We start from the raw sequence: 23,864 nt of genomic DNA on the forward strand, positions 1-23,864 counted from the left end.
ATCCTTTGTCAAAAAAAAAAAAGATTGTTTATTTATATACAAAAATAAGTAAATAACACTAGATAAACTCCTTTTTGCTGAATTTTTTTTTTTTTTTTTGGGAGGTACTAAATGCAAGTGTGATTTAACATAAATGCAGAACAAATTAATTTTAGTCAAAATTTATTTTCCCAAGCTTACCCTTGTTTAAACCTACACCTAATGATATATAATTAGACCCATGACATTTAACTAGTAAACATCTCATAGTTTTCAACCTTCAAGGCCTACTACCATTCATCCTCAACAAACAAATCTCGGATACTGTACATGTATCTAGATTGACAAAATTGGATATTTTTCAAATTTTCAACACCAAAACCATCATCACCAAACATTTACGATACTCATATTCAAGCCCGTTCATAGAATAATTTCAAGGCCTTGACCTTAATATCGGCGACGATTTGCGGGCCTCATCACCTTTTATAGGAATATAATTCCAGGGCCCTTTGCTACCTACCGGAGTTAATTTCCACGACCCTAGACTACCTATCGGAGATATATTCCGGGGTCCTTAATTTACTGTCTACCACCGCTACATTTGAGGCCTTTACTGATGAGTTATAAGATTTTAAACTTTGTTTTTCATCTTCGTTATATTGCAGCACTAAGAACATACATACAATAATGGGATTAATTATTTGACTTTTCTTTCCTTTGTTTTATAGATTATAAATGTTTACTTCTATTTATCAATTACCAAAAGATGAGACTTTGAGCAACGGGGAAGCTTTTAAGCTTGGTCTTAGTTATATAGTTGTACTGTACTTTGTATGTACAATGGAGATGGAGAATAGGAGATGAAGGGGAAGCGATTTTCGTATTAATAAAGGAGAATGAATTAGTTTGGGTTTATATAAAGGGTAATATAGTCTTTAGAATAATTAAGTGTGTATTTTTAAATCCTGCATTTAGGTTAATTGAGGGTGAGATTGTGAGTTTTAATCCTAATTTAAAATTTAAGCCTTGTTTGTTTGGTGGAAATGAGAATAAAAAAGGGTTTGGGAATGAGAATAAAAAAGGGTTTGGAAATGAGATTATTTATAGGTGAATTCTCAGTTCCCACCATTTTATTACCTAGGGAGGGTAGGTAATAAATGGATGGGAATGAAAATAGGGAGAAAATAACATTTTTGCCATTAATGAAAAGAATAAAATAATAATCTTAGGGCATGTTCGGTAAAATATAGATGTGAAGGTAGCTATAGCTGTGGAGGTAGATGTTAGATGTGTAGGTAACTGTTAGCTGTGAAAATAAATAATTTAGATATGAGTGTTCGATAAAGTAGCAGTTGACTAGCTGTTATGTATAAAAATTAATATTTTATTTTTAAAACTATAGATTAAATTTTAAACGGCTACCTCAAAAGCTACCTCTAATTCCAAAAGCTAATCTTTCTAACTTTTCATTAAAGCTACCTCCACCATTAAAAGCTATCTTAACCACTACTTTGCCAAACACTCATATTTTTTGTTAAGTAGTGGTTTGACTAGACCACTAAAAGCTACCTAAAAGCTGCTCAAAAGCTAGCGTCGAACACGCTTGTAAAATTGTTATTTTTTTTTTGAAACATGTAAAATTGTTATTTATTCCCTATATATTGTCACCCACTATTCAAACAAGGTATTGATATTTTCATGTATTCCCATCAATTAATTCTCAATCCCATTCCCACCTTTTAATACCATCGCTGCCTAAAAAGCCATCGTTGTCTTCAACTCCAGTTTCATCGATTATTATTACTCAGCAATTTTTGTTGATACTCGAGAAAAACCCTAATTTTTCAGCATTTCTGATCATCAGCAACATTTCCAATTCAATTTTCTATAGGATAAGTTGACTTCTCTGATTTGAAAGAACAAATGCAAATTACAATGGTGTAAGGATTGGATGTTGCTATTATCTTTAACGATTTTAAATCCTTCAATGGCGTCTTACTACAAGTATTCGTGTCTGCTCATATGTTTTTTGGTTCAGTTTTCCGTCTCTTTCTCAGGTGAGTGTGTTGCTGAATTTGCTTGATTAATTACGAATTTTATTCATACTTGTTTATTGTAGTTGTTGATAGATTTTATTGATTGATTGTAATAATTTTGATTCATTTTAGGTCAATTTTATTGGTTGATTGTAATAATTTTGATTGTAATAAGATTTCTACGCATTTTGATGAACCAAAGTTTAGGCATAATGATTGAAATGTGCACTAGATGATGCTATTTTTTTGCATACAAAAAATCGAAAACAAAAAGTGAACTTGGAACACATATCTCGTTTGCAATATTTGGAGTAAGACACTTTGGCTGAAAATAGCTGCTGTACGAATTCCAAATCGATAGATAAACCATATTTGGAGATAGCCTTAAACAACCAAAAGACCGAGTTTCACTTTAGATAAGAAAATGCTGCTTCTCGGGTTTGATTCTTCTCGCAATTAGCTTTTTTTCATGGGCATAATTGACATATAACAATCAAACATGCTGGCCACTGCTTTGTTTGATTCTTACGCTAATGTGTACATAGTTGCTTGAATTAGAGCAACAATGTTCATTCCAATCACCATTTAAATGTGCAAAGCTAGCCACTATTTGAATAATCTAATTATGTAAGCTGCTTGCTTGTGCATCTCCTACTTCTGTGCTTTTATAACAATGGAGGCGAGTAGGGAGAAAGAGCTCAAAATGAAATGAAGAATTAGTTTTGTACTTTGGTGGCGTCTATGAGCTGGGATGTGGCCTTAAAATTGCTGTATGTTGAGTTTGGTTATGACATTCGATAATATTGGTGAGACTATGCAAGCAAGTTGTAAGGATACGAAAGCTTAACTGATTATGTGGATATGCAAAGAAGCGAGCTTATTCCGACCAAGGTATATGAGCATAGGCGTGGTGTGTACTTAAAACTTTGAATTTAGGGAAACAGAGTAGACCATAAACAAATGGTAAAATATCTGTTTATTTTGGGAATGACCTGTTAATTTTTATCTAGGACATAGTAACATATATGTTTTTATAACTTGGTTCCAAGTAGGTTTTGTTTTCCGCAATTTGTTTTTTTATTTCTCTTCTATTGCTTGCTTATTAATTTTGTTAATGGAAAAGAATTGTAAAGAAGTTGTTATTCTCTTACTAATTTCTGGGACTATGATTGCATTTAAACATCTTCAGGACAGAGTAACTCATTTGATTCAGTTCCTGATCTTGAGAAGTCAATGTATAAAGTGATTGATGGATCTCCTTGTGTGAGACTTCTGAATCTTTCCGGGGAGATTGGCTGTGCTAGTAAGTTTTCTTTGTCCTGAATGATAGTTCCATTGTATTTCCAGCAGGATTATTGTCCCAACTTTTTAGAACGGTTGAGACTGATTAGTGGTATTTACCTTGTCTCGGAAAATTACTCACCCACCCCAATGTAAAGGAATAATAAAGGAAATAAGACTGAGAAGATGGAAATAAGAAAAAGTAAGGGAAATGAAAATTCAAATTCCTTCTACTCCAGTTGTTTACGTTACTGGGATACTAAATTTCATTTGTCTTATAGAAGGTGTTTGAACTTATGTTTCTAGATCCCGGGCGGGATAAAGTTGTTGCTCCTGTTGTGAGGTATCGTGATGGTATTGTGATACATCAGTTGTCTACCATCTTACTCTCAGTGGATGCAGTTCAAAGTTTCTTTAACCGGTATATGCTCATCTCCTGTGGCTTGCTGTTATATTTCCCTTTTGTGCTTGGTCTACTTTTAACCTCTAAAATTTTCCTGAATTAAGATCTCTCTTTCTCTTGTACATTATTGAGCTTAAATGATTAGAACAAGGTTGAGTTGTGACAACTACGGTTTTTATTTATTTATTATATATAATTTAGGAACAAGCTTGCAAATTGTGGCTTAGATTTATCATTTATGCTACTACAATTTCATAACTCATTTTCATCAAATTTATTAGACTGTTGTATTCAGAGGGTATTGAATAACCTCGATTTGGTACATGAGACAACCATACAATTGATGAAGACAAAATTGTTTCCATTTGATAAAGTGAATCAAACACTTCCTAAGTGTGTCCATGTTGATTCCTGAATGCATAACCCTCCTCTAGGACTGCCAAATGACTACTCTCTTACTTTGTTGGAGACTTGGAGCTTTGGAGGCTGTGCTGTTCTTTACTATCAAAATTGGCTGCTTTCAAACACATTATCGTATGTTTTCTTCAAAATGAAGTGTTCATCGTATGTATATCTCAATTCTGTTTCTTCACAACATTTTCATCAACACGATTGCCTTAAAAGCATGTATTTTGAGCTTAATCTTCATCATGATGTGTAAAATTTTAAAGCTTTTGGCTGGACTATTATGACTTCCCTTGGAAATTTGTCAATATGTCTGGGGTTGTTAGAATTATCTGGTACCTCCTAACTTGGTCTTCCTTGACCAGCATTCTTAAAAGTTTAATAAAAATAAAAATAAAAAAACCCTGACCTTTGCAAACCTTTGAAAAAAGTTTTTCCTGTCTTATTGTGACTGCGTCCGTGGAACTTCCTTTTATGGTTATAATGTGGTTGTGGTTGACCTCTTAAAAGAACAAAGGCAAGTATTTAGATCCCCCCCCCCCCCACCCCCCTCTTTCCCCCGTGCTAATCTATATACGATATAATCTATTATCATTAATCCAGGATTTGGGAATTTTTATCCATGATGCATGTTGCTTTCACTTTATTTTGGTGTGTTTCATTTGTACCTCTTCGATATTGACAGCTTTTAGTTGATGAAATACCCATGCTACTTTTTGGCTTCTGTCTTATTATTGAATCTGTATTAATCTACAAGGAAATCTGGCAACTCATTATTTGCTAACGTTTGTATTACTTTGTGTGTTTCTTGCTCTTAGAGTGGCTACAGATGCTGATTTTGAAAGGCACATCGGTGGTGTATTAGTTGAGGCAGGATCCAATGAAGAGAAGTTAAAAGGTTTGCATTGCCATGATTTTCAGGACACTGACAGTTTGAGAAGTTTAATGCTTTTTGTTTGGAAATTACAAGCAATTTTTATTCTTGCAGGATTTTCTCCTGATGAAAAATTTCCTCAGTCCAAATTTTCTCCCTATGAGAATCTCACTTATGAATGGAATCCTAATGTATGGTGTATTCTATCATCATATATTTTTTTTTTCACTTGATTTTGCAGAATTATTTGAAACTCTAACACGTAGAATGCCTTTTATGTATAAAGAACAATGAAAAAAGAACCTAAAGACTAGCAAAAAGGCATTACCGTGTGTAGAAGTCAGCATTAAGGTTGGAATATATACAATCTATCTTGGTTAGTATGGACTATGGAGTATAGTTGGATGATTGTTACTCTGATCTTGTCTAGTGTGCTCATAGATTCACATCAAACTTTTCAGCGTCACTGTTTTGTTCAAAATCTAGCTGTATTACTCATTGTGGTAGCTAATATTTAATGCTTTCATTTAACTTTATATATTAGCTTCCATAACAAAAGACCTTTTAGTTTCTAAATTTCTTCCATTTAGCTTTGATTTTGTGTCTTAAAATCATTATGAATTTGTTCATCCATTTGTATTACCTATAGTATCTTCTATGATAAATTTTAGGAATAACTTCATATCATATTGAAGATTCTCATTTCTACTTCATGTGAATATTTGTGGAAGTGAAATCTTGTCATATTCGTTCCCTATGATGGAGGGAATAAACTAAAAAAGATCATCAATATTAGACAACAACAATCGAGCTTGCTTGGAAAAGAAAATGCATAAAACAGAAATATATGTTGGGAATAAGTTATTTTCTTTTGGAGTATGGGAATAAATATTGGTAAACAACAATGTTTTTAATATGTTTAACTTTCAACTGCCAGTTTTTGCCCCCCTTTTTTGTTATTATTTTATTTTTGTAAATAGCTTTACTAGTCTTTGGTCCAAGCTATGTTTGTTATATCATTTGTACTACAAAATAAGTGCTGTAAATATTGTTAAATTTTAGTCTCTGTTACATATATTAGTTGCAACTTTGGAGTATAGGATATTATTTGAGGGACACAAAAAATTCCAAAGTTGCAATTTATATGTAACGGATAGTTTCAAAATTGGAGATTACTGTGTTTTGTTTTCAAAATTTTTGGAAGAATAGCTAAAGATATCAAATTTAGATCCTTTTTATCAGATATTGAACTTTTGTGGCATTTGACCAGAAATCAGGGGAAGTGGCTATTCACGGACAGTTTTTTAAAGGGTAATTTGTTTTCAGAAATGTACTTCTAATAAAATATAAACTGAAATTAATTTTTTTTCTTATATGTTCTAAATATTTTATAGGAATGTATGTGTAGACTTGTAGCCAATCTGTCAATTTAGTGTAGGCACAATCGTTGGTACCAAAGGGTCATGCTTATTGTCATTTCTCATTTATCTTTTTTGCCCGTGAAAGTTACACTATACTATTTGTTTTTATCAGGGATCAGGCATCATGTGGCACCACTACAATTTCCCTGTATTTTTGCTATCCGAAAACAATACGTCAATCTTGAAGGAGGTAATTTTCTTACCTTTACTTTTTCATCTGACGTATAGTGCTAATAATATTATTATGAAACTTCTATTTTCTAATTGGAAGTTCTACTTTGATATTGTGACACAAATGTACATGGTGTAGCTAATCTTTTATCTTTGAGTTACAAGTGCACTTTTGCAAGTATACAACTTATGAATGTCTGTGTAAAAAAGGGTTTGCCAAAAATGGAATAAAGTAAAAGTGAGTCCAGCTTTTTACTACATCCTCAGTAAAAAATAGTGACAAGACTGTATAGACTAAGGGAATGATTGAAATTATTTATAATACTAATGGTGGTAGAATGGTAATTATAGAGTGGCTAATGGAATAAAGTAAAAATGAGTCAAGCTTTTTACAACACCCACAGTAAAAAAATAGTGACAAAACTGAAAAGACTAAGGGAATGATTGAAACTATTTATAACAATAGTGGTGGTAGAATGGTAATTATAGAATAGCTTAACGACAAACTCACAAAACTTTTCGATAGGTAAGAATAAGAGATCAATCAAAACATTACAATTTGTTCCACTCTGAAATCTGAGGGATCATGGAAAGAAGGATGAAGGGAAGAAACATAAGCAGCTGCTTCTTTTCGGCTGCAAAGTATAACTTTTTCTATTTTAATTTTCAACTCTTTAGCTGCTAGTAGATCTTCCTAACGTGCTTGTAAATGATCTTGTATTGCTTCATGAATGGTGGTCAGTGATTCTTTCCCATCCTTGTTAGAGAGAAGTCTCTGCTCCTTCCACGCAAGAAATGGTGAAGAAGCAAACAAATTTGAGTCTTGGCCTTGGAGCTTTTACTTAAAAGTACCAACTATCATCACCTTAACACTGCTTTAAAAAGCGCGCCTAAGGCAAACCCAGGTGCAAGGCGCTAGGGGGTTAGTGCTTACTTGATCCGGCGAGGCGTTTGTGGTTAGGCATAGTTAAGCGCACCCGAGGCGCTCTCGATTCGCACAAGAGGTTAAATTATTCGTATAGTTGTGCGTCTCACTTCAAAGGCACTCCTAGGCGCAGCTGAACCCCTCTTGCTTTAATGCTCCTTGAGTTTTTTATGCATTGCCCTTTAGTACACATTTGTTGAGTAAGTTGAGTCAAAGTAGTATTAGAGCCTTGTTAGAGGCTATGGAACATCACGTGCTTTTAGAATTTGATAACAATTAGGAAACATAGACCACCAAAGCTTGTGATTTGCTCTCTACAAAATTGGAAATTAGAATACTTCAGTGTCTAGTGCTTGGTAGATATAACATTTGATAACCTTGAGAATTCGACAAACCATAAGTGGAATGCCTTAGATTAACCTTCATACTACTAGTTTCACAATTACTCACTAGAACATGATTAATGCTACTTTAAAATTGAAGTGCTTGATTACTCTCCACCCAAAAACACTCTTGTCGAATGAGTGACCAAGTGTTGTGATATAGGTTTTGCTATAAAAAGTTTGACCCTCATCATGACTATATAAAGAGGAGAATTAATGTGGACATCTCTATGGCCAAAGTATTTAAAGTAGGATGTAGCAATTGTGGTTTTGTACCTATTGCTTAATTAGTTGCTTCAATCTCCATTACATGGAGGGTAGAGCTGTGAACAATGACATGAAAAACTGACTTAAAGTGGCAATAACCCAAGCCGGCTTTTACCTAAACAATAGGAGATATCAGTGATTCATAACTTGACCGAACCAAACCCGATATTTACCGACAGCCTATTTCATAATCTATGATCTGAATTGAACCTGCACCTATTAAATATCTGAAACTGATTATAACCTGATACATTTGTTATTGGATTGATTTGTGATGACTTGTAGATCAATTTTATCCCCACCCATTGTTTCTTTTTTTCTTTTTTCTTTTTTTTTTTTTTTTTTTTTTTTGAGAAACGCTAGAAGTGCCGTTAATTAAGAAATAGACAACTTGTCCATGAGTACATAAGAGGCGATTGTAGGGGGGCAATGATCCACCCACACTTGCTCTAAACCAAACGGTACTATCCTAGCAAGATGATGGGCAACAATATTCCCATCTCTTCTTACATGAGACCACGAATTAAACTCGAAATTTTTACTAAAGAACGTCACACCATATCGAGTCTAAATCAGAGAAATAAGTACTAGCTTTTAAGATTCTATTGATGACAATATGACTGTCAGACTCCACTACAAGCTTCGAATACCTGTACCTGCGATCAAGCTTTAACCCAAACAGGACTGCCTTGCATTCAGCTATCTCAGGGGGGCGGCCAGCTACCCCTTGTTCTTCGAGCCCCAGTGCACAGCACCTCCCCTTCTGCGTTGCGAACAACAGCTCCAAGTCCCACCCAGCCCTCATCACGCAAATGCGCATCACAGTTCACCTTCACAAAATCAGCAGGAGGGGAGGATTAGATCTTGGGACTTTTCTTCCTCTTTACCCCCACTGCACCATAGATTTTTCCAGCATACTTGCTGCAATCATCAACCAATCTTAGAACTCTCTCTTGCACAACCAACTGAGGGACTTCTTTTGCATTGAAAATCTGCGGCTAGCCTCCTACTCCTTAAATTCTAACAAGGCAACTCCTTTGAGGCACTTCTTCGAATTAAATTCTTGCCAGCTCACAAGAACTTCTTTAGAATCAATGTCTTGATCAGTTGGAACCAAATAATCGCACTCCAATTCACGCCATAAGTCACGCACAGCATTACAAAAGAAAAATGTATGCCCCAAAGATTCATGCTCAGCCATACATCAAGGACACGTATCAATCTCACTCATGTGCCTATAATGTAGCAGCTCAAGGGATCCCCACCAATTGTTAACCTAGCCTAAATTAACATAAAATTTCATGTCGACATGACCTATTCTTACCCAAAAATAAGTGAAACAAGTTCAACTAAAATAAATATTGAGGTTAATTTAATTACATTGGTAAAGCATTAAAAAAAATTAAATTGATTTGACATTGTAGAATTGTTTGATAAAATATACATTGCTAATTTTGGTTCAATCCGATAACATACCTCTCGCTTGCAAATGTATAAGTTTGATAACATGTTATTTACGCTTGGTCCAAACCGTCCAATTATGGAAAGTGTAATTATATAATTTTGACTTGATATTATTCAACCCAACTTAAAAATGACTTGAATTGAAAGTTATCCAACTTTAACCTGAATTATCTACCATAAACCCGCTCTAAACCCAATTCGATGCAACTTGAAACGAAAATTAAACCCAACTTGAATTTTACTTGAATGAATCTGCACCTTAGAAAACAAAATATATAACGTGACCCTCAGACATGACCTGAATTGAAATTGACTTAAATTCGCGAATTAACATGTCTAAGTTTTCTCTTTTCATACAAACCAATTTCTAGACTCCTAATCTGTGGGATAGTTTTTTTTCCCCCCTAACAAAATATAATGCAAAGAAGTGAAAGTATCTTAAAATTGATTCATAAGAATGTATAAAGCAATTGCTTTTGCATCCGCATTTGCATCCTTTGAATCTCTTCAAATCTTGTTTTGATGTCTCCACATTCATAACAGGAGAGTCTTTCCTCTAATGAGTGTAACCTTGAAGGGTATAATTTCTGTAACAAGGAATAAGAGGATGAGACGTGATTGTTAAGGACTCACTAGCAATCTAGCATTCACATTTGTCTCATCAAAATAACCATTTTCATCCCAACGGTTGTTATACGTGGTCAAGAGAGGGATGACTGGAGATTCACATAGGCTAAACCCAATAGGTTGTTAGACAATTTGGATTGTGTCAATACTTTTCTGCCTCTCTTGGATAGAAGAGGTTGTTTTTGATAAGATGGATATATACGATACAAATTTGTTTCTCTTTCAGACCTGTACAATGTTGATATCTTTTCCCTTTATGGTATTGATTTATAATAACACTATAAGCTCTTGGCCTTTCATAAATCAGCCAGGCAAAGCCCCTAGAAGGTAGATAAGAATGTGCATGTGTATGTGTGTTTTCCATTTTGCAAGTGAAAATTCCCTTAACTAATTTTAACTAAATGATTAGTGGAAAAAAAAAAAAAAAACAAAAACAAAAAAAAACCTCCTAAAGTTTGTTTGGCTATTTTTACTTCTATATTCTTGTGATATTCATCCTTTCTATTATTTGTCATACATATGATGATTGAAATGAATTGCAGTAAGAAAAAGGGATTAAATAGTCGTTTAGCGGTTTAGCCACTTTTGCTGTTTTACTATATGCATCAGTGTCCTTGCTATCTGTATTGTAACCGGTTTCTATTTAATGTATGCAGGTTGCTTCTAAGAATGAAAAGAATAGTAAGTCATACAGTCAGGATGTTGCTGAGTTTGATCTTGTTATGCAGGTGAAATACATCGCTGTAATTCTTAGTTTTAGAACATTCAATCTTCTACAATTTTTAAGAAAAAAGAAATTGGTCAACATTAGCATTCAATAACATCTTTTACTTTTTTTTGGCTTAGACAACAAAGTCTGATACTCGTGATTCGGAATCTTGTTTGAAAGCAGGCACGTGCCTTCCCTTAGGTGGATATAGGTGAGAATTCGTTTCCATTGTTAATCTATGCAAGAAAATGTGACTCATGCTCCTATTTTTATAAACTATAATGGTTATTTTGCATGTGAGCCGAAGTTTTAATAGTATAGTGTGCTTACAGTGGTGGGGCTATTTATTGGACACTTATCCCTCTAATCTCCCCGTTGTGAGATATCACCAAATTTTTCCATTTCCAAATAACTCAGTATACACGTGTCCTCAACTAAAAGTCCCAATTGCCCTAAAGTTGTGGAGTTTGGTTGATCATATATGATTAAAAAAAGGTTGTGTCTAGTTTAATGTTTTTAATAGAGGTGAGGGAAAGTGAAGACCCATTACTTGAGAGAAGTATCACATGGGAGAGGGAAATTAAAATTAAAATATACCAAAAAATTGAATCATTATCTATATGAACTCAAGACTTTAATGTTAGATAAAAGTTTCAACACTTCAACGCAAAATGTGAGCTTTTTGGGCAACATGTGCAGTAATTATGAAACACGGGTTGTATTTATTTGAGGGCGATGAAAGTATATACTTCCTCTATTATTCATTAGCTGAAACACTTGTCATATAACGTTTGATGATGTGTAATTTGAAAATAATAAAAATTTAAAATCATGAAAGTATTTATAGAGATGAATCTAACTAGACCCTACATTTACATATTTTCCCTTAGAAATAAATACTCCCTCCGTTGTGTTTTTAGTGCGTCATACCCTTGGAGGCTTGGACACACAGTTTTAGGCAAAAGAATACAATAATACATGAGTGGGTACGGTTAGGACATTTTTTTTTTGGAAAAAGTAATAGAGAGAAATATGAATGGGGACCACTAGGAATAATTTAAGAGGGAGAAAATATTATAAAATGATAGTGAGGTTAAAAAGAAGAGATAGAAATAATATATAATGTGGGCGGAGTTTCCACTTTTAGTATTGGGGCACTTAAATAAAACGGCCGTTTTTGGGAAGTGGGGCACTTAAAAAAAGGGAGTAATTAAGAGAGTCAAAGTGGATTGTGTGAATATTGCAGAGGTCAAACAAGTGCAACTTAATAAAAATAGAGGAAAAATTTGATGAAGGTAGGGTTTGGGATAGTCCACAAAATAATCAAATGAAATGAGACTTTTATTTAGAGTGACTTGTTATTAGAATTTAAATATTTTCCTTTCCATTATTTAATAGAATGAAGTGTGTAATATAGTAGGTGTCTATAATGGTTGTGGAAACTGTTGGTGAAACAGATATGATGCTTTAATTGTGGATTGTCATGATGCAAATTTAATTTTTAAGTTTGCTATTAGAATAGCTAGAGTTAATAGTATTGTATTTGATACATTAGCAGGGAGACATGAGGAAATATATCACAATGTCTTTGTATAGGAGGTACTTTTTGAGTGAAACACGAGACTACGAGAGATTATGTTCAATGTGGGGTGGTTTGGGGTTAGAATGTTTAATTCGAATGAGTTAGCAGGTCTTTGTAATACCACTTGTTGATACGAACAATTTTGGGACTCATAATGACACCGAATGTAATGGTTGAGCATACTCTTAATACCTCTAGCCCAGTGGCTCAAGAGTAGGGAGTGATAGTGGTCTTAAGTGACCTGGACTATTAGCCCATTTGAATAGGGAATGGTAGAGGCACCGAAGAGATTATTTTGGGTTTAGCCCTTAATGCTACACCTAGTCGGCTGCTGGTGCACCGAAAGTGTTGAAAGAGGATGAACTTAATTGTTCTTACTGTTGAAACTCCTTGAAATCCCTATACAAACAGCCCAATTGAAAATGATGTAACACACGTAAATTCCAATCCTTAAAGGGACTAGTAAACTGTGTAGGACTCCTAGTAAGGCAGTAAAAATATATGACTTATCCTAATAAGTGCAGGTTTAACGTGCACGTTAATCATCCTTTACCATCCAACTATCCTCGTATGTAACCAACCGTAAACAACAGTAATTCAAGGATAGTGTTGACTTTGAAATTTGACCAAACCTACTTAAATCCATATCAATACTAAATGGCCTTTGAAAGAAAAGCAACACAAAATATTGTAAGTATTATATTAAGTATAATTAATTACTAATTACTCCTAAATTGTTGTTGTATTATTGTACATTTTTGTAGAAGGTCATTTGTTTTTCTTTGTAGTTATTCTTTCTTAATACTCTCTCTGTTTCCTTGAGTTCTACTTACTTTTGGGTTATTTTATTTAATTACATTTACTGTTTTCTCTTTGTGACGATCTTTTTCATTTTTATTATCTCCTATCTCACATCGTTCCCCTAAATTCTCCATTACACGTAATAAATCCCTTTCGGTCTTTCTCCTTCTAAAAGTATAAGTACTTACTTGGTGGTCCCTGTCTTGAATTTTTGTGAAGGTTAAACAGGGGACTCCTAAAGATTGACCACTTTAATGCCACCTTTGGAGGTATAATATAAATACGATGATGGATTAAGAGAAGTTATAACCATGAAGTGAATAAGTAGCTGAATCAATAAAGTATTACAGAAAGTGACTTAAATGTAAAGAATAATCTAATCCAAATCTATGAAAGGCTGTTAAAATCACACAAGGGTAAGGGGGAAGGAAAGGAATACAAACTGCAATTTGTGAAATACTGAAAAGGCAATAAGAAAAGGCTTTTTATGGTTGGTGCTTCTTACTTAGAGGGGGTGCTGTTTTTTGTTTAGTAGTGACTGCTATAGGCCTATAGCTGGTCTAGGGAGATTTACTGATGCTTGAGTTCTACGGATGGTTTCGGTGTTTATAATTTGTTATAAACTTAAAATTATTTTCTACAGGGAGGGTTAATGATAAAATCTTTTGTTGTGTGATCTTCCTATAAAGGGAATCTTATTTTCTATGGAGGGATTGGGAATCATGTAGAAGGGCTTTGGGGTTTTAGAAACTCAAATGGGGAAAGGGGGTAACAAAATTTTGCATTCATCAAACTCTTTTGGGAAGTAAGAATACTCAATCTCTCTCCCTTCCCTTTTTGTCACTTAAAATCCAATGGCCCTTATAATATTATGATGTGACTTGTGTAATATTTTATCAGTTGAACAGTTGGATATTGAGTGCAATAGGCTTAAGGCATAGGGAATCTTTATCAGGCCATCTGCTGTTAGCTTCTTGTTTTTCTTTTCACATATTTTTCAGCCGCCTTTTTTATTTACTTAACAAAAAGGATAATATGTTGTTTTCTTCTGTCCTATAATCTAAGTTTTGTCTTGTTAATCTTATGTTGATGTTTGTTGATCTGAAGGGCAGTGTTTGGTCGTCTCTTCCTCCCATCATTCAGTCTTCCTCGGATGTAACCAAGCCTATTATTTTGGCAATGGCAACTATGGATTCTGCTTCTTTTTTTCGTGACAAAGGCCTTGGTGCAGATTCACCTTTATCTGTAAGCTTATGTTGATGTTAGATGTAGTGATAGTTTAGAGAGTATTCACAAGTATGGAATTCTTTCTTGTTTGAATTAATCCTTGTCTCTTTTGAAATAATTGTAGGGATTAGTTGCTCTGTTGGCAGCTGCTGATGCTCTTTCTCATTCAGATTATTTGAAGAGCTTTAAGAAGCAGGTTACTATAGTTTCCTTGTAATTAGGCGCCACATATGGATTTTCATTGAGTTTTTCTTTGAATCTTATTGGCCACTTAATGGGGTAATTCGAATTTTTTCTTAAGGGCAGTCTCTTGGGACTCTGAAAGGTCTCGTAGTGTAGCTGCAATAATATCTCAAACATCTGTAAATTTGTGATATGTGCCCAAATTATTTTGTCACGTTCTTTGGTGTGTTATTGGCTTTTAGATTTAGTTTAAGGCTTGGTAATATCACTATTATGCATGACTAAATATTTCTATGAAGGTGTACAGTAGTAAGTCTAATAAGCTCATTGTCTATTGAATGATGATTGTTGGAGTAGCACAATGCACTATCTTTACATTTCAACAACTGAAGCGAGCTTTTTTTGAATTCTGGAAAGATGGAAAATTCTTGGTTCTCTACTATGCAAATGAGTTTGTTATGATGTTGGAAATTATTAGGCATGTATTGCATGATATCATAATCAGTTAGAGAAGGAGAGAATGGAATATAGGACTTGAATATATAAGAGGTGAATTAAGACAAATTCATTTAGAAAGTGTCATAGTGAATTTGCAACGTTTATTTTACAATCACAACAACTAGCTTCCCTCATCTTTATCTTCTCTCTCCATTTATTCTGTTACTTTTCTCAGTATCTCTCCATTTGTTTTCTACTTTTCTGTTATTCAGAAAGTGTCATAGTGAGTTTGTCGCCCTTATCTCTTCTTTGTTTAATTTCTTTCTTTTGGATAAGAAGACACCTTTACCATTTTTTTTTGGTCAAAGACTACCTTTGCCGGTGTCCGATCTTTGACTCAAAATTCCGACTGACTCCTCTTTAACTTTCATGTCTTGGCTACACCACCACCTTCTCTTCCCTCTCTACTAGTCCAACGCCTTCTCCCTTTATTTATTTATTTTATTTTAAATCATTATCTTTCTCCTAATTCTGGTTGTTTGGTGGTTTTTTTTTTTTTTTTTTTTTTTTTTTATATTGGGTTTATTATAGGGTAGATGATGTGGGTTTTCAAGCAAAGAAGGTGCTACTTCACAAAAAAAAAAAAAAAAAAAAAAAAAAAAAAGAAACAGTGGGAAAAAAATAATCAAGTCTAATTTGACAAAAACACAATTTAATTAGGTATTTATTGACAAATTTTCCTTGTTTGTTTTATTTTAATTAAATAAATGGATTTCCTTTCCTGAATTAATACTACCTTTGCATGACTGGCGAGGAGGTTTACAAATTACTCCCTTAGTTTTGTTGAGTCAGTTACTATAGCTACGCAAACCATGGAAAAGTGAAAATGTGGATCGTGCACGTGAGTGCTTTTGTATTGAAGTGGAGAGAGATAGAGAGTAAGAGATTAAATAAACTGAGCCCCTCTAAGTGGGACTCTAGATGATAAAAAAATGAATAAAAATTTGTCGTAAAAGAAATAAAGCAAAAGTGAGTAGAATTTAGAAAAAAACTGATGAAAATGGAAAGTGAGTAGAACTTAGGAAAACAGAAGGAGTAGCTCTCATTTGAACGCATATCTGTTGATTTTCACTATCTTGCCTTTTTTCTTATTTGCTTCTTACTTATTTGCAGCTTGTTTTCCTGGTTCTTACTGGAGAGGCCTGGGGTTTCCTTGGTAGCCGAAGGTTCTTGCATGAACTTGACCTGCAATCCGATGCTGTTGCAGGTCTCAATGACACATTTATTGAAACGGTAATATATTGCACGTGACATAAATTTTTCTTACAATATTAAATACTTCTACCATCACTTTTTGAAATGCAGTAAGTTATATTCCATCTCAAAAGTGACTATCATACCACACCAAGACGTTAAGAACATATTTCTTGCAAAGTGATTGGACTGGATTTGTTATGAAAACTTTTAACTTACTCTGAGAGTGTTAATGAGAAATTTAATTAAACAACTACACATGGCTTAATACTGCTGCTGCACTCATAATTAGTGGAAGTGTTAATTATAAACTAAAAAAAAAAAAAAATTCCAAATGCTTTTCATAATAAAAATAGGATAAAGTTTTTTTTTTTATAAATGTCAATAATCTCTGTGCATATAGCAATTTAAACTTTTACTGGATTCTAACTATACATATCGTGATATAATTGTCCAAGACAGATTTCAGCATTTGCAGGGTGAGTTTAAATAAGTTGCAAATATGTTTTTAAATCTTTAGTTTCAAGGATGCGGATGGGTTTGATTCATTTTGAGCCTGCACATGATAAATATAATTTGGTTGACCCAGAAGCCCTACAAATCATGCATTACCTTAACTTTTAGGTAATTTGGAATTGGAGAGTAGCTTTTGATCCTCGCTCCCGCGTTTTGTTTTCCCCTCTTCCAACATTTGATTTTATATAGGGCTCTTTACTACTGAATATTTAAGTGCCATGTATGCAAATCATATCCATTTGGGAGTGTCAAGTTTATGACATAAATTATTTTACAATGAAATGAAGTGTTGGGATGCACAGTATTCTGTATTATTGTTAATTGGGCTGATAGCCATATCCCTGTTACTAGCAAGATTGGGTGGGCTTTGCTCATTATAACTGGCTCTTTTGTTAGGGACTTATCTTTTATATTCTTCTTCTCTTTATGAAATTATGAATTTCTCTTACTCTGTATGATGCCAAACAGAAGAAAAACAAGATACAGCTGTGGACTGTGGTGTTGCTTGCACTTGTGTTGTGTGTTTCTTGTCAGTGTTTCCGGTTAAATTATTTCCTAATATATCTTAGATCCTTTGTAGAGATTAGATGTTGAGAAGAGAATACGCTCTTACATATTTGTGTTCCAATTCTTGAATTTAAAAGTGCACAATGGACTGGGATCCTATTGACTACAATGTCTTTTTTTTAGCATTGTGTGAGATATTTTCTGGATTCCTGATCAATGTGTTTGTAATCTCTTCTATTAAAAAGTGTAATGTACCTTTTATGGTTTAATGGGCTTTCCTACGAGAGGTCAAAAGTGTGGATTTCAAAAGAAGGATGAACAACATTAGCTTAGAAGTTCCTTTCGAAATTGGTGGACCACTTTCTGATGAGACTAAGATTGTGATAATAACAACGCAGATGCTATTTGTTTTTAATATGTCCTGAAATTATGTTAATTTTTTGTTTTGTATTTTATTTTATTCTTTGTTTTATTTCTTTGTGCTTATGGATCAAAATTTACCAATTATATGCAGGCTCATTTATAAATTAGTTGCTTTTGGAATTAACTTTTTCCTACCCATTAGATAGTGTTGCATATTGGAGATGTTGTACAATCTACTTTATGTTTCATTTTCTTGTACCTGAGCAAATTTTGTTCCGTTTATTGATAATCTTTGCTTACTCATCGACTTCCTTTACATTTGGTTCAGGTTTTGGAGATTGGATCCGTTGGAAAGGGATTTAATGGTGGTGTAAAGAACTTTTTTGTCCATTCATCCAGTGTAAGAACTTTTTTTTTTTTTAATTAATTAATTTATTTATATATAATTATTTTTATTATTATTATTATTATTTTTATTATTATTATTATTATTATTATTATTATTATTATTATTATTTTTTATATCATGTTAAATAAGGACTCTTATTGATCAATCAGGTTTCTGGGCTCTAGGGTTATGTTGATCCTTTTATTGATTAAGATCTTGTTCTTGTTAGGTATATAGATGATCGACATGAATTAATTTCAGCTTATCTATCTTTGGGGACTTGGGAGTTAAAAATACAAATCTGACAAGATTGACTCATATCTGATCTAAAGAACCTAAAATAGACCCGAACAATACCTGGAAATCGTGGTAATTGTAATTTAACTATTTAGAACTGAACTGACAATCCTCTCATGTTACCTTCGCTATATATACACTTCATAATAGGCTAATAGCTTTCGCCTCCCTCCATTTCTTGAAGCTCTTACTTTCTGTTCTCATTTGTTTCATGAAGTTCTTCCTTCTTTTTATATTCCTTATTTGGTGAATGAATTTCCCTTTTCTACCATTGTTATTTTGTTGAGCGCACTTAAATCCTCATTCTCTTTCCTATCCAAAAGCAGATAGGGACCCACTTTCATAGACTCACCTCCCTTTGGTTTTTGTTGCTATGAGCTTATGATGCACAGGAAATTATGAAGGAATGGAAGGAATTTAAGTTAATTTGGCCAAAATGAAAAAGTTATGCAGAAATAATGAATTGAAGAAAAGACACGTGAATTTAATGACCTTCCTACTTAAATTACTCATAAATCATAATATATCATGCAACAGTGTTGTTGCTACTGGACTACCACTAATCTGCTAATGCCAAGTTTCAACCATTTTCACTATGGATTATTGTTTGGTGGACTACAAAATTAAGACAGGAAAGGAGCATGTAGTGTGTAAAATTTATGCCTTATCCCACTGCCTGTCGCCGATATTGGTTTTAACCTCATACCTGCCCCTTTAATCCTTTGGTCGTGCAAATTCTTGCTTACTTGGGGCAGGTATGAGGCATTGCTGCTTTATACTGTACTGCTTATAATTTTAAAGCCTTATTTAAGTATTCCTCTACATTAGGTATCCTGTTGTATGGATCTTATTGCAAATCACATGAGTTTTGCCTTTTGTTCCTGTTTCCGCTCACCTGCTTATCCAATACTCCAAAATGCTCTCTTATTAATGGTTTGCATCACTATTTTAGGGAACAAAGGTGGCAAATGAGACGTTTGATGCTTTGCAAAATGCACAGATTTCTATAAAATCAGACAACATCAAAATTTCAGCCGCAAATATTTTGAATCCTGGAGTTCCTCCCTCTTCATTGATGTCATTTTTGAATAAGGTTAGAATTGTTGCACAAGTATGTATTTTAGTTAAGATGCATTTTCTAGCTGTTATATGTACCATGTAATTTATATTCTTACCTTTGACTAAATGCCTCCACTTGGAGCATTTGTACAGGGAACGAGTTTTTATTATATAGAAATGACTTATCATTATTAATTTATTTATTTTTTTTTTATTTTGTTTACTTTGCCTACCATGCCCTACTTACTTCCTCCACCCCCACATGTCCACTAACCTTACATTAACCAACTCGCTTTATAGCTCAATATTTTCTTTTCTTTTCTTTTTCTTTTTTTTGGTTTTTTTTTTGTTTTGTTTTTTTGTTTTGTTTTTTTGTTTTGTTTTGTTTTTTTGTTTTGTTTTGTTTTTTTTTTCTTGGAAGCATTCACTCAATATTTTCTGAAATTTAGTGTCCAATAAATCAATAATGCGTGTCAATCAAGAAGTTCATTTAACTGTATAAAATTTTTATTGTGAAGAAAATGTTTCCTTGAAAGATGTTTTAAGGAGCAATAAGTCTAATTATTCTTACTACAATGCTAACCAAAACTACTTCTTAATGGTCTTTACATTTAGTATTTGCACATGAATTAAGGCAAGTCAAGAGAGAATGATAAACAAGGTCAAGGAGTAAGAAAAGTATTAATCTGGCCAATTAAAGACTGGGGAACAATGTGGGGTAGTTGTGTGGTACAACTGTGCAAGGGAGGTTATTGTGAAAAATCATTACCAAAAGCTAGGAATGCACTTGGATCTAACTAAGAATCCGAGATTAAATGTATATCAGAGAAAGAAGCCAACAAAACAGGATTGTATTGCTTAATCAAAATAATTATAAGAAATAACCATCCTCGTGTCAGAGGATTCTCCCCCAAGCTATCAATTATTAATACCTTTTCTTAATGCCTGTATTACTACTGTTCCTTATTTGTAGTGCTGATATTCTCTCAGCTCTTAACAACCTTTGTGTATATCCGCTATAATTTCCCCATATCTATCTTCTGCTACTAATCACATCCATGCCCTTACTTTTCTTTCTGGAGTGCATTAGCAGAGGGGTGTGTTCAGCTTGATAACTTTCAATATGCTGTACTATCTTTCAACTATGTTGAAAATATACGGTAGCTATAGGTCTAGAATTGCCAATTTAATCAAGCTCTATGTTAGATTAATCAGAGCTAACCAAGATTTGAGATGGAGCTCAAAGCTATTGCATTGATGAAGCCCCATAAAGTCAGTTGCCCTTGTTTTGAGCCCATTGTATTGAGCTATATTCCTGTTTAACCTTATTCCCTTTCCAGATTGTTCAAAGATTCCAGGAATATTTGCAATACTTTGGGCATTATCCCATAAAAATTGTGAGTTAGCCAAAGAGCTTATTAAACAAATCTGACTGTCACCTGGTTTGAAATAATGGTTGAGAATAATTGTAGAATGACACATAGCTGATGTACTTGGCCTTGTTTTTACTATAAGCACTTGATGGTTCTATATTTCGGTTATACCGTCTATCCAGATATAGACTCTATGTAAAGTATTGGAAGGGAGCTGTCACGGTTCAGCAGATAGACGTTTGCTAATAGATCCAGGATTGTCAAGAATTGTAGAAATTCTTCCGGGAAGTAAATAAACCCCAGAAGAACCTTTGTTAAAAAAAAGTACTTAGTATAATTTTGTAAATGATATTGATTTGATGTTTCAGAAGTTAATTTGCCTGTTGTACTTCTATGATATATTTATTCTCCATTTTTTAAATATTCCAATGTTTGCACTTTTGACACTATTCACATGTTCCTCAGTTTGGGGTTTTCTAGATATTTCTCAATATATTACCGTTATATAATTAAAAATATTAAAAGTGCCCTCCTTGTTGCAATATTGAAGAGACCGAGGAGGCATTACTTTTCCTGTTTACCATATCTGAACTTTGAAGGCTGAATCTTAAATCTTGCAAATGACTATACTTGTGGGATTGAGAGTCTCCACTGATTGGCTCCAATATTCTGAATTACTGTTGTTAATTCTGTTCATTTGCCTTGCAGAATTCTAAAATATCTGGTGTCGTCTTAGAAGATTTTGATGACATGTTTGCAAATGAATTCTATCACAGTCACTTTGATGATATATGTGAGTTAATATCTATTCCTGGAGTTTGCTCTGTGTTACAGGAAATGTATACCAAATACTGTTTTAACTAGAATTGCTAATTTTCATATTGTTGCAGCAAACATAAACTCTTCATCCATTGTAGCTGCTGCAGCTCTTGTTGCCCGTTCTCTTTACATACTTGCCACTGACATGCAGAACATGAAAATCCCAGATCTGGATTCTGTCAGTGTTAATGCCTCTTTGGTAGATGAACTTTTGGATTGTCTGTTGAAATGTGATCCTGGTTTGTCTTGTGGGCTGGTGAAAAAGTTTATTTCGCCTACGGGTGCATGCCCTAGCAGCTATGTTGGAGTTATTGTTACTGATCCTTCATCTCCTCCATATCGTGGGTATTCCAGCGATATATCCAGATTTATCTGGAACTTTTTAGCTGAGAAGACAGCCATCAAGACGGAGAATACTAGTTTGAACTGCCAACAAGGCTGTAGGAGTGAAAGTGAAGTTTGCATTAAAGCAGAGACTGACAACATAGGTGTCTGCGTTAAATCCACCACCAGGTAGAAGCAATACTGCTATTTCTACCCTCATATTAGTTCATTCATCAGAAGTCTTCCACAAATGTTTCTAGCTACTCAGTTATTGACTTTTTGAAATGCAATAAAAATGAATGACTTTTTGAAAGAGAGCTCATCTGTGTAACATATATCTCATATCTGACTTCCAAACCAATAGTATGTTTTGATTTTTACTGTATCTTGCTGTTCCAGACTTCCAGCGCCAGAAACTGCTGATTTTAGCTTGACCGAAGCATGCACTTTAGCTTCTTCCATTTTGATATGCGACTGTTTCTATTCGTTAATCTTTTTATCATAAGTCACATATATTCGCCTAATATTGTATAATATGATTGATGCTGCATCTATGTGACCCCAAAAAACTAAACCCTCTGTCTTGAACATATTGTCACAAGGTATATTGGGATGTCCAAATAAAAAGGTAATAATTCCTAGAGTTAATGACGGATGCTTGAGTTCCCCATGACTAATTGCTGTAAATAAAAGAGAAATGGTGGCAAGGACATTATTATTACTTACAATATTTATTCTAAAGATCTTATGTTTAGTATGATGATAGATTGGGGTAATATTATAGGGTATAAAAATATTCTTATGCTGAATTTATTGTCATATTAATTGATTTGTTTTCATTTTTATTCAGGTATGTCCCTGCATTTTCAACCCGTCTTCAGTATGAGTCTGGATCCTGGAAGTTACTGCCTCCGAATTCTACAGATCCTATGAGCATGGCGGACCCTGTCTGGACTGAAAGCAATTGGGATGTCATTGGACTTCGAGTATATACTCGTCAAAATGCTGCTTATGACCGTCTTATCTTGCTAATAGGTCTGGGTATCACAGGGTTCTCTTATCTTGCCATTGAAATTTTCAAGACAATCGTGACAAAAACTCTAAAGAGAGACTAGATTAACGAAGGATACATTTGCTTATAAACCCAGTTTGAACTAACACTGCAGTACAGATTCATTGATTTGAGCTGCTTTTACTGTCACTCAGCATTCTGCTGCTGTACTAACCAAACCTAGGTATTGAGAGTATTATATCTGAACTTACTAATTTAGCAGTTCTTACAGTTGATACTATGTAATAATAATACTGTAATACCTTATACCTACGAGTCTGCGACAGCATATGCACCAATATTTCTACATTGCAACCACACTTTCTACCTGTTTACAAGAAATATAACTATGACTGAATCTGAATGCCAGTCTCAGGTGATCAGCCTCTTCCACTCGCTTTCCTCCACTTATCTTATAATTTCAAAGCATCCATCATACCCCTCTGTGTATATGCTGGGGGTGGCACGACGGCACGAGTCATTTTATGTGGTGTGTTTGTTGTATATGTGGTGCACTAAAGATCTTAGGGTGTATTACCGCTATGCTCACTCTCATGTAGAGATGGCAATTTGGTCCGATCGATTAAAGTCGGGGTTTAAATCCATGTGGAGTCTTTTTGTTTGTTTATATATGGATTAAATAAGTTGTCTCGGGTAAAATAATAGGACCTTCGGCAAGGTCCTTTCTGATGGGCTGAAGACTGATCTGTCAAGGACTCGTTTTCTCGCACAAT

General features: G+C 34.0%; 1 protein-coding gene across 2 annotated transcripts; it reads left to right on the top strand.

The window, feature by feature from the left end:
• The first annotated feature begins 1,780 nt into the window (after nt 1-1,780).
• LOC145595148 (nicastrin-like) lies at nt 1,781-23,589 on the top strand. 2 transcript variants are annotated; one of them, XM_081651515.1, is made up of 16 exons: nt 1,781-2,039; nt 3,208-3,321; nt 3,606-3,720; nt 4,926-5,005; nt 5,096-5,172; nt 6,515-6,592; nt 10,896-10,967; nt 11,086-11,159; nt 14,444-14,576; nt 14,683-14,754; nt 16,353-16,472; nt 18,148-18,219; nt 19,457-19,597; nt 21,645-21,729; nt 21,827-22,268; nt 22,930-23,589. In XM_081651515.1, the coding sequence occupies exons 1-16, from the start codon at nt 1,934-1,936 to the stop codon at nt 23,192-23,194; spliced, it is 2,046 nt and encodes a 681-aa protein (XP_081507641.1). In that variant the 5' UTR covers nt 1,781-1,933; the 3' UTR covers nt 23,195-23,589. The 2 variants fall into 2 exon arrangements, with proteins under 2 accessions (XP_081507641.1, XP_081507642.1); XM_081651516.1 differs by lacking the exon at nt 1,781-2,039 and adding an exon at nt 4,137-4,236.
• Nucleotides 23,590-23,864: the final 275 nt, after the last annotated feature.

The sequence above is a fragment of the Chenopodium album genome, chromosome 19, assembly GCF_948465745.1.
Source record: "Chenopodium album chromosome 19, dcCheAlbu1.1, whole genome shotgun sequence".
Lineage (NCBI taxonomy): Eukaryota > Viridiplantae > Streptophyta > Magnoliopsida > Caryophyllales > Amaranthaceae > Chenopodium > Chenopodium album.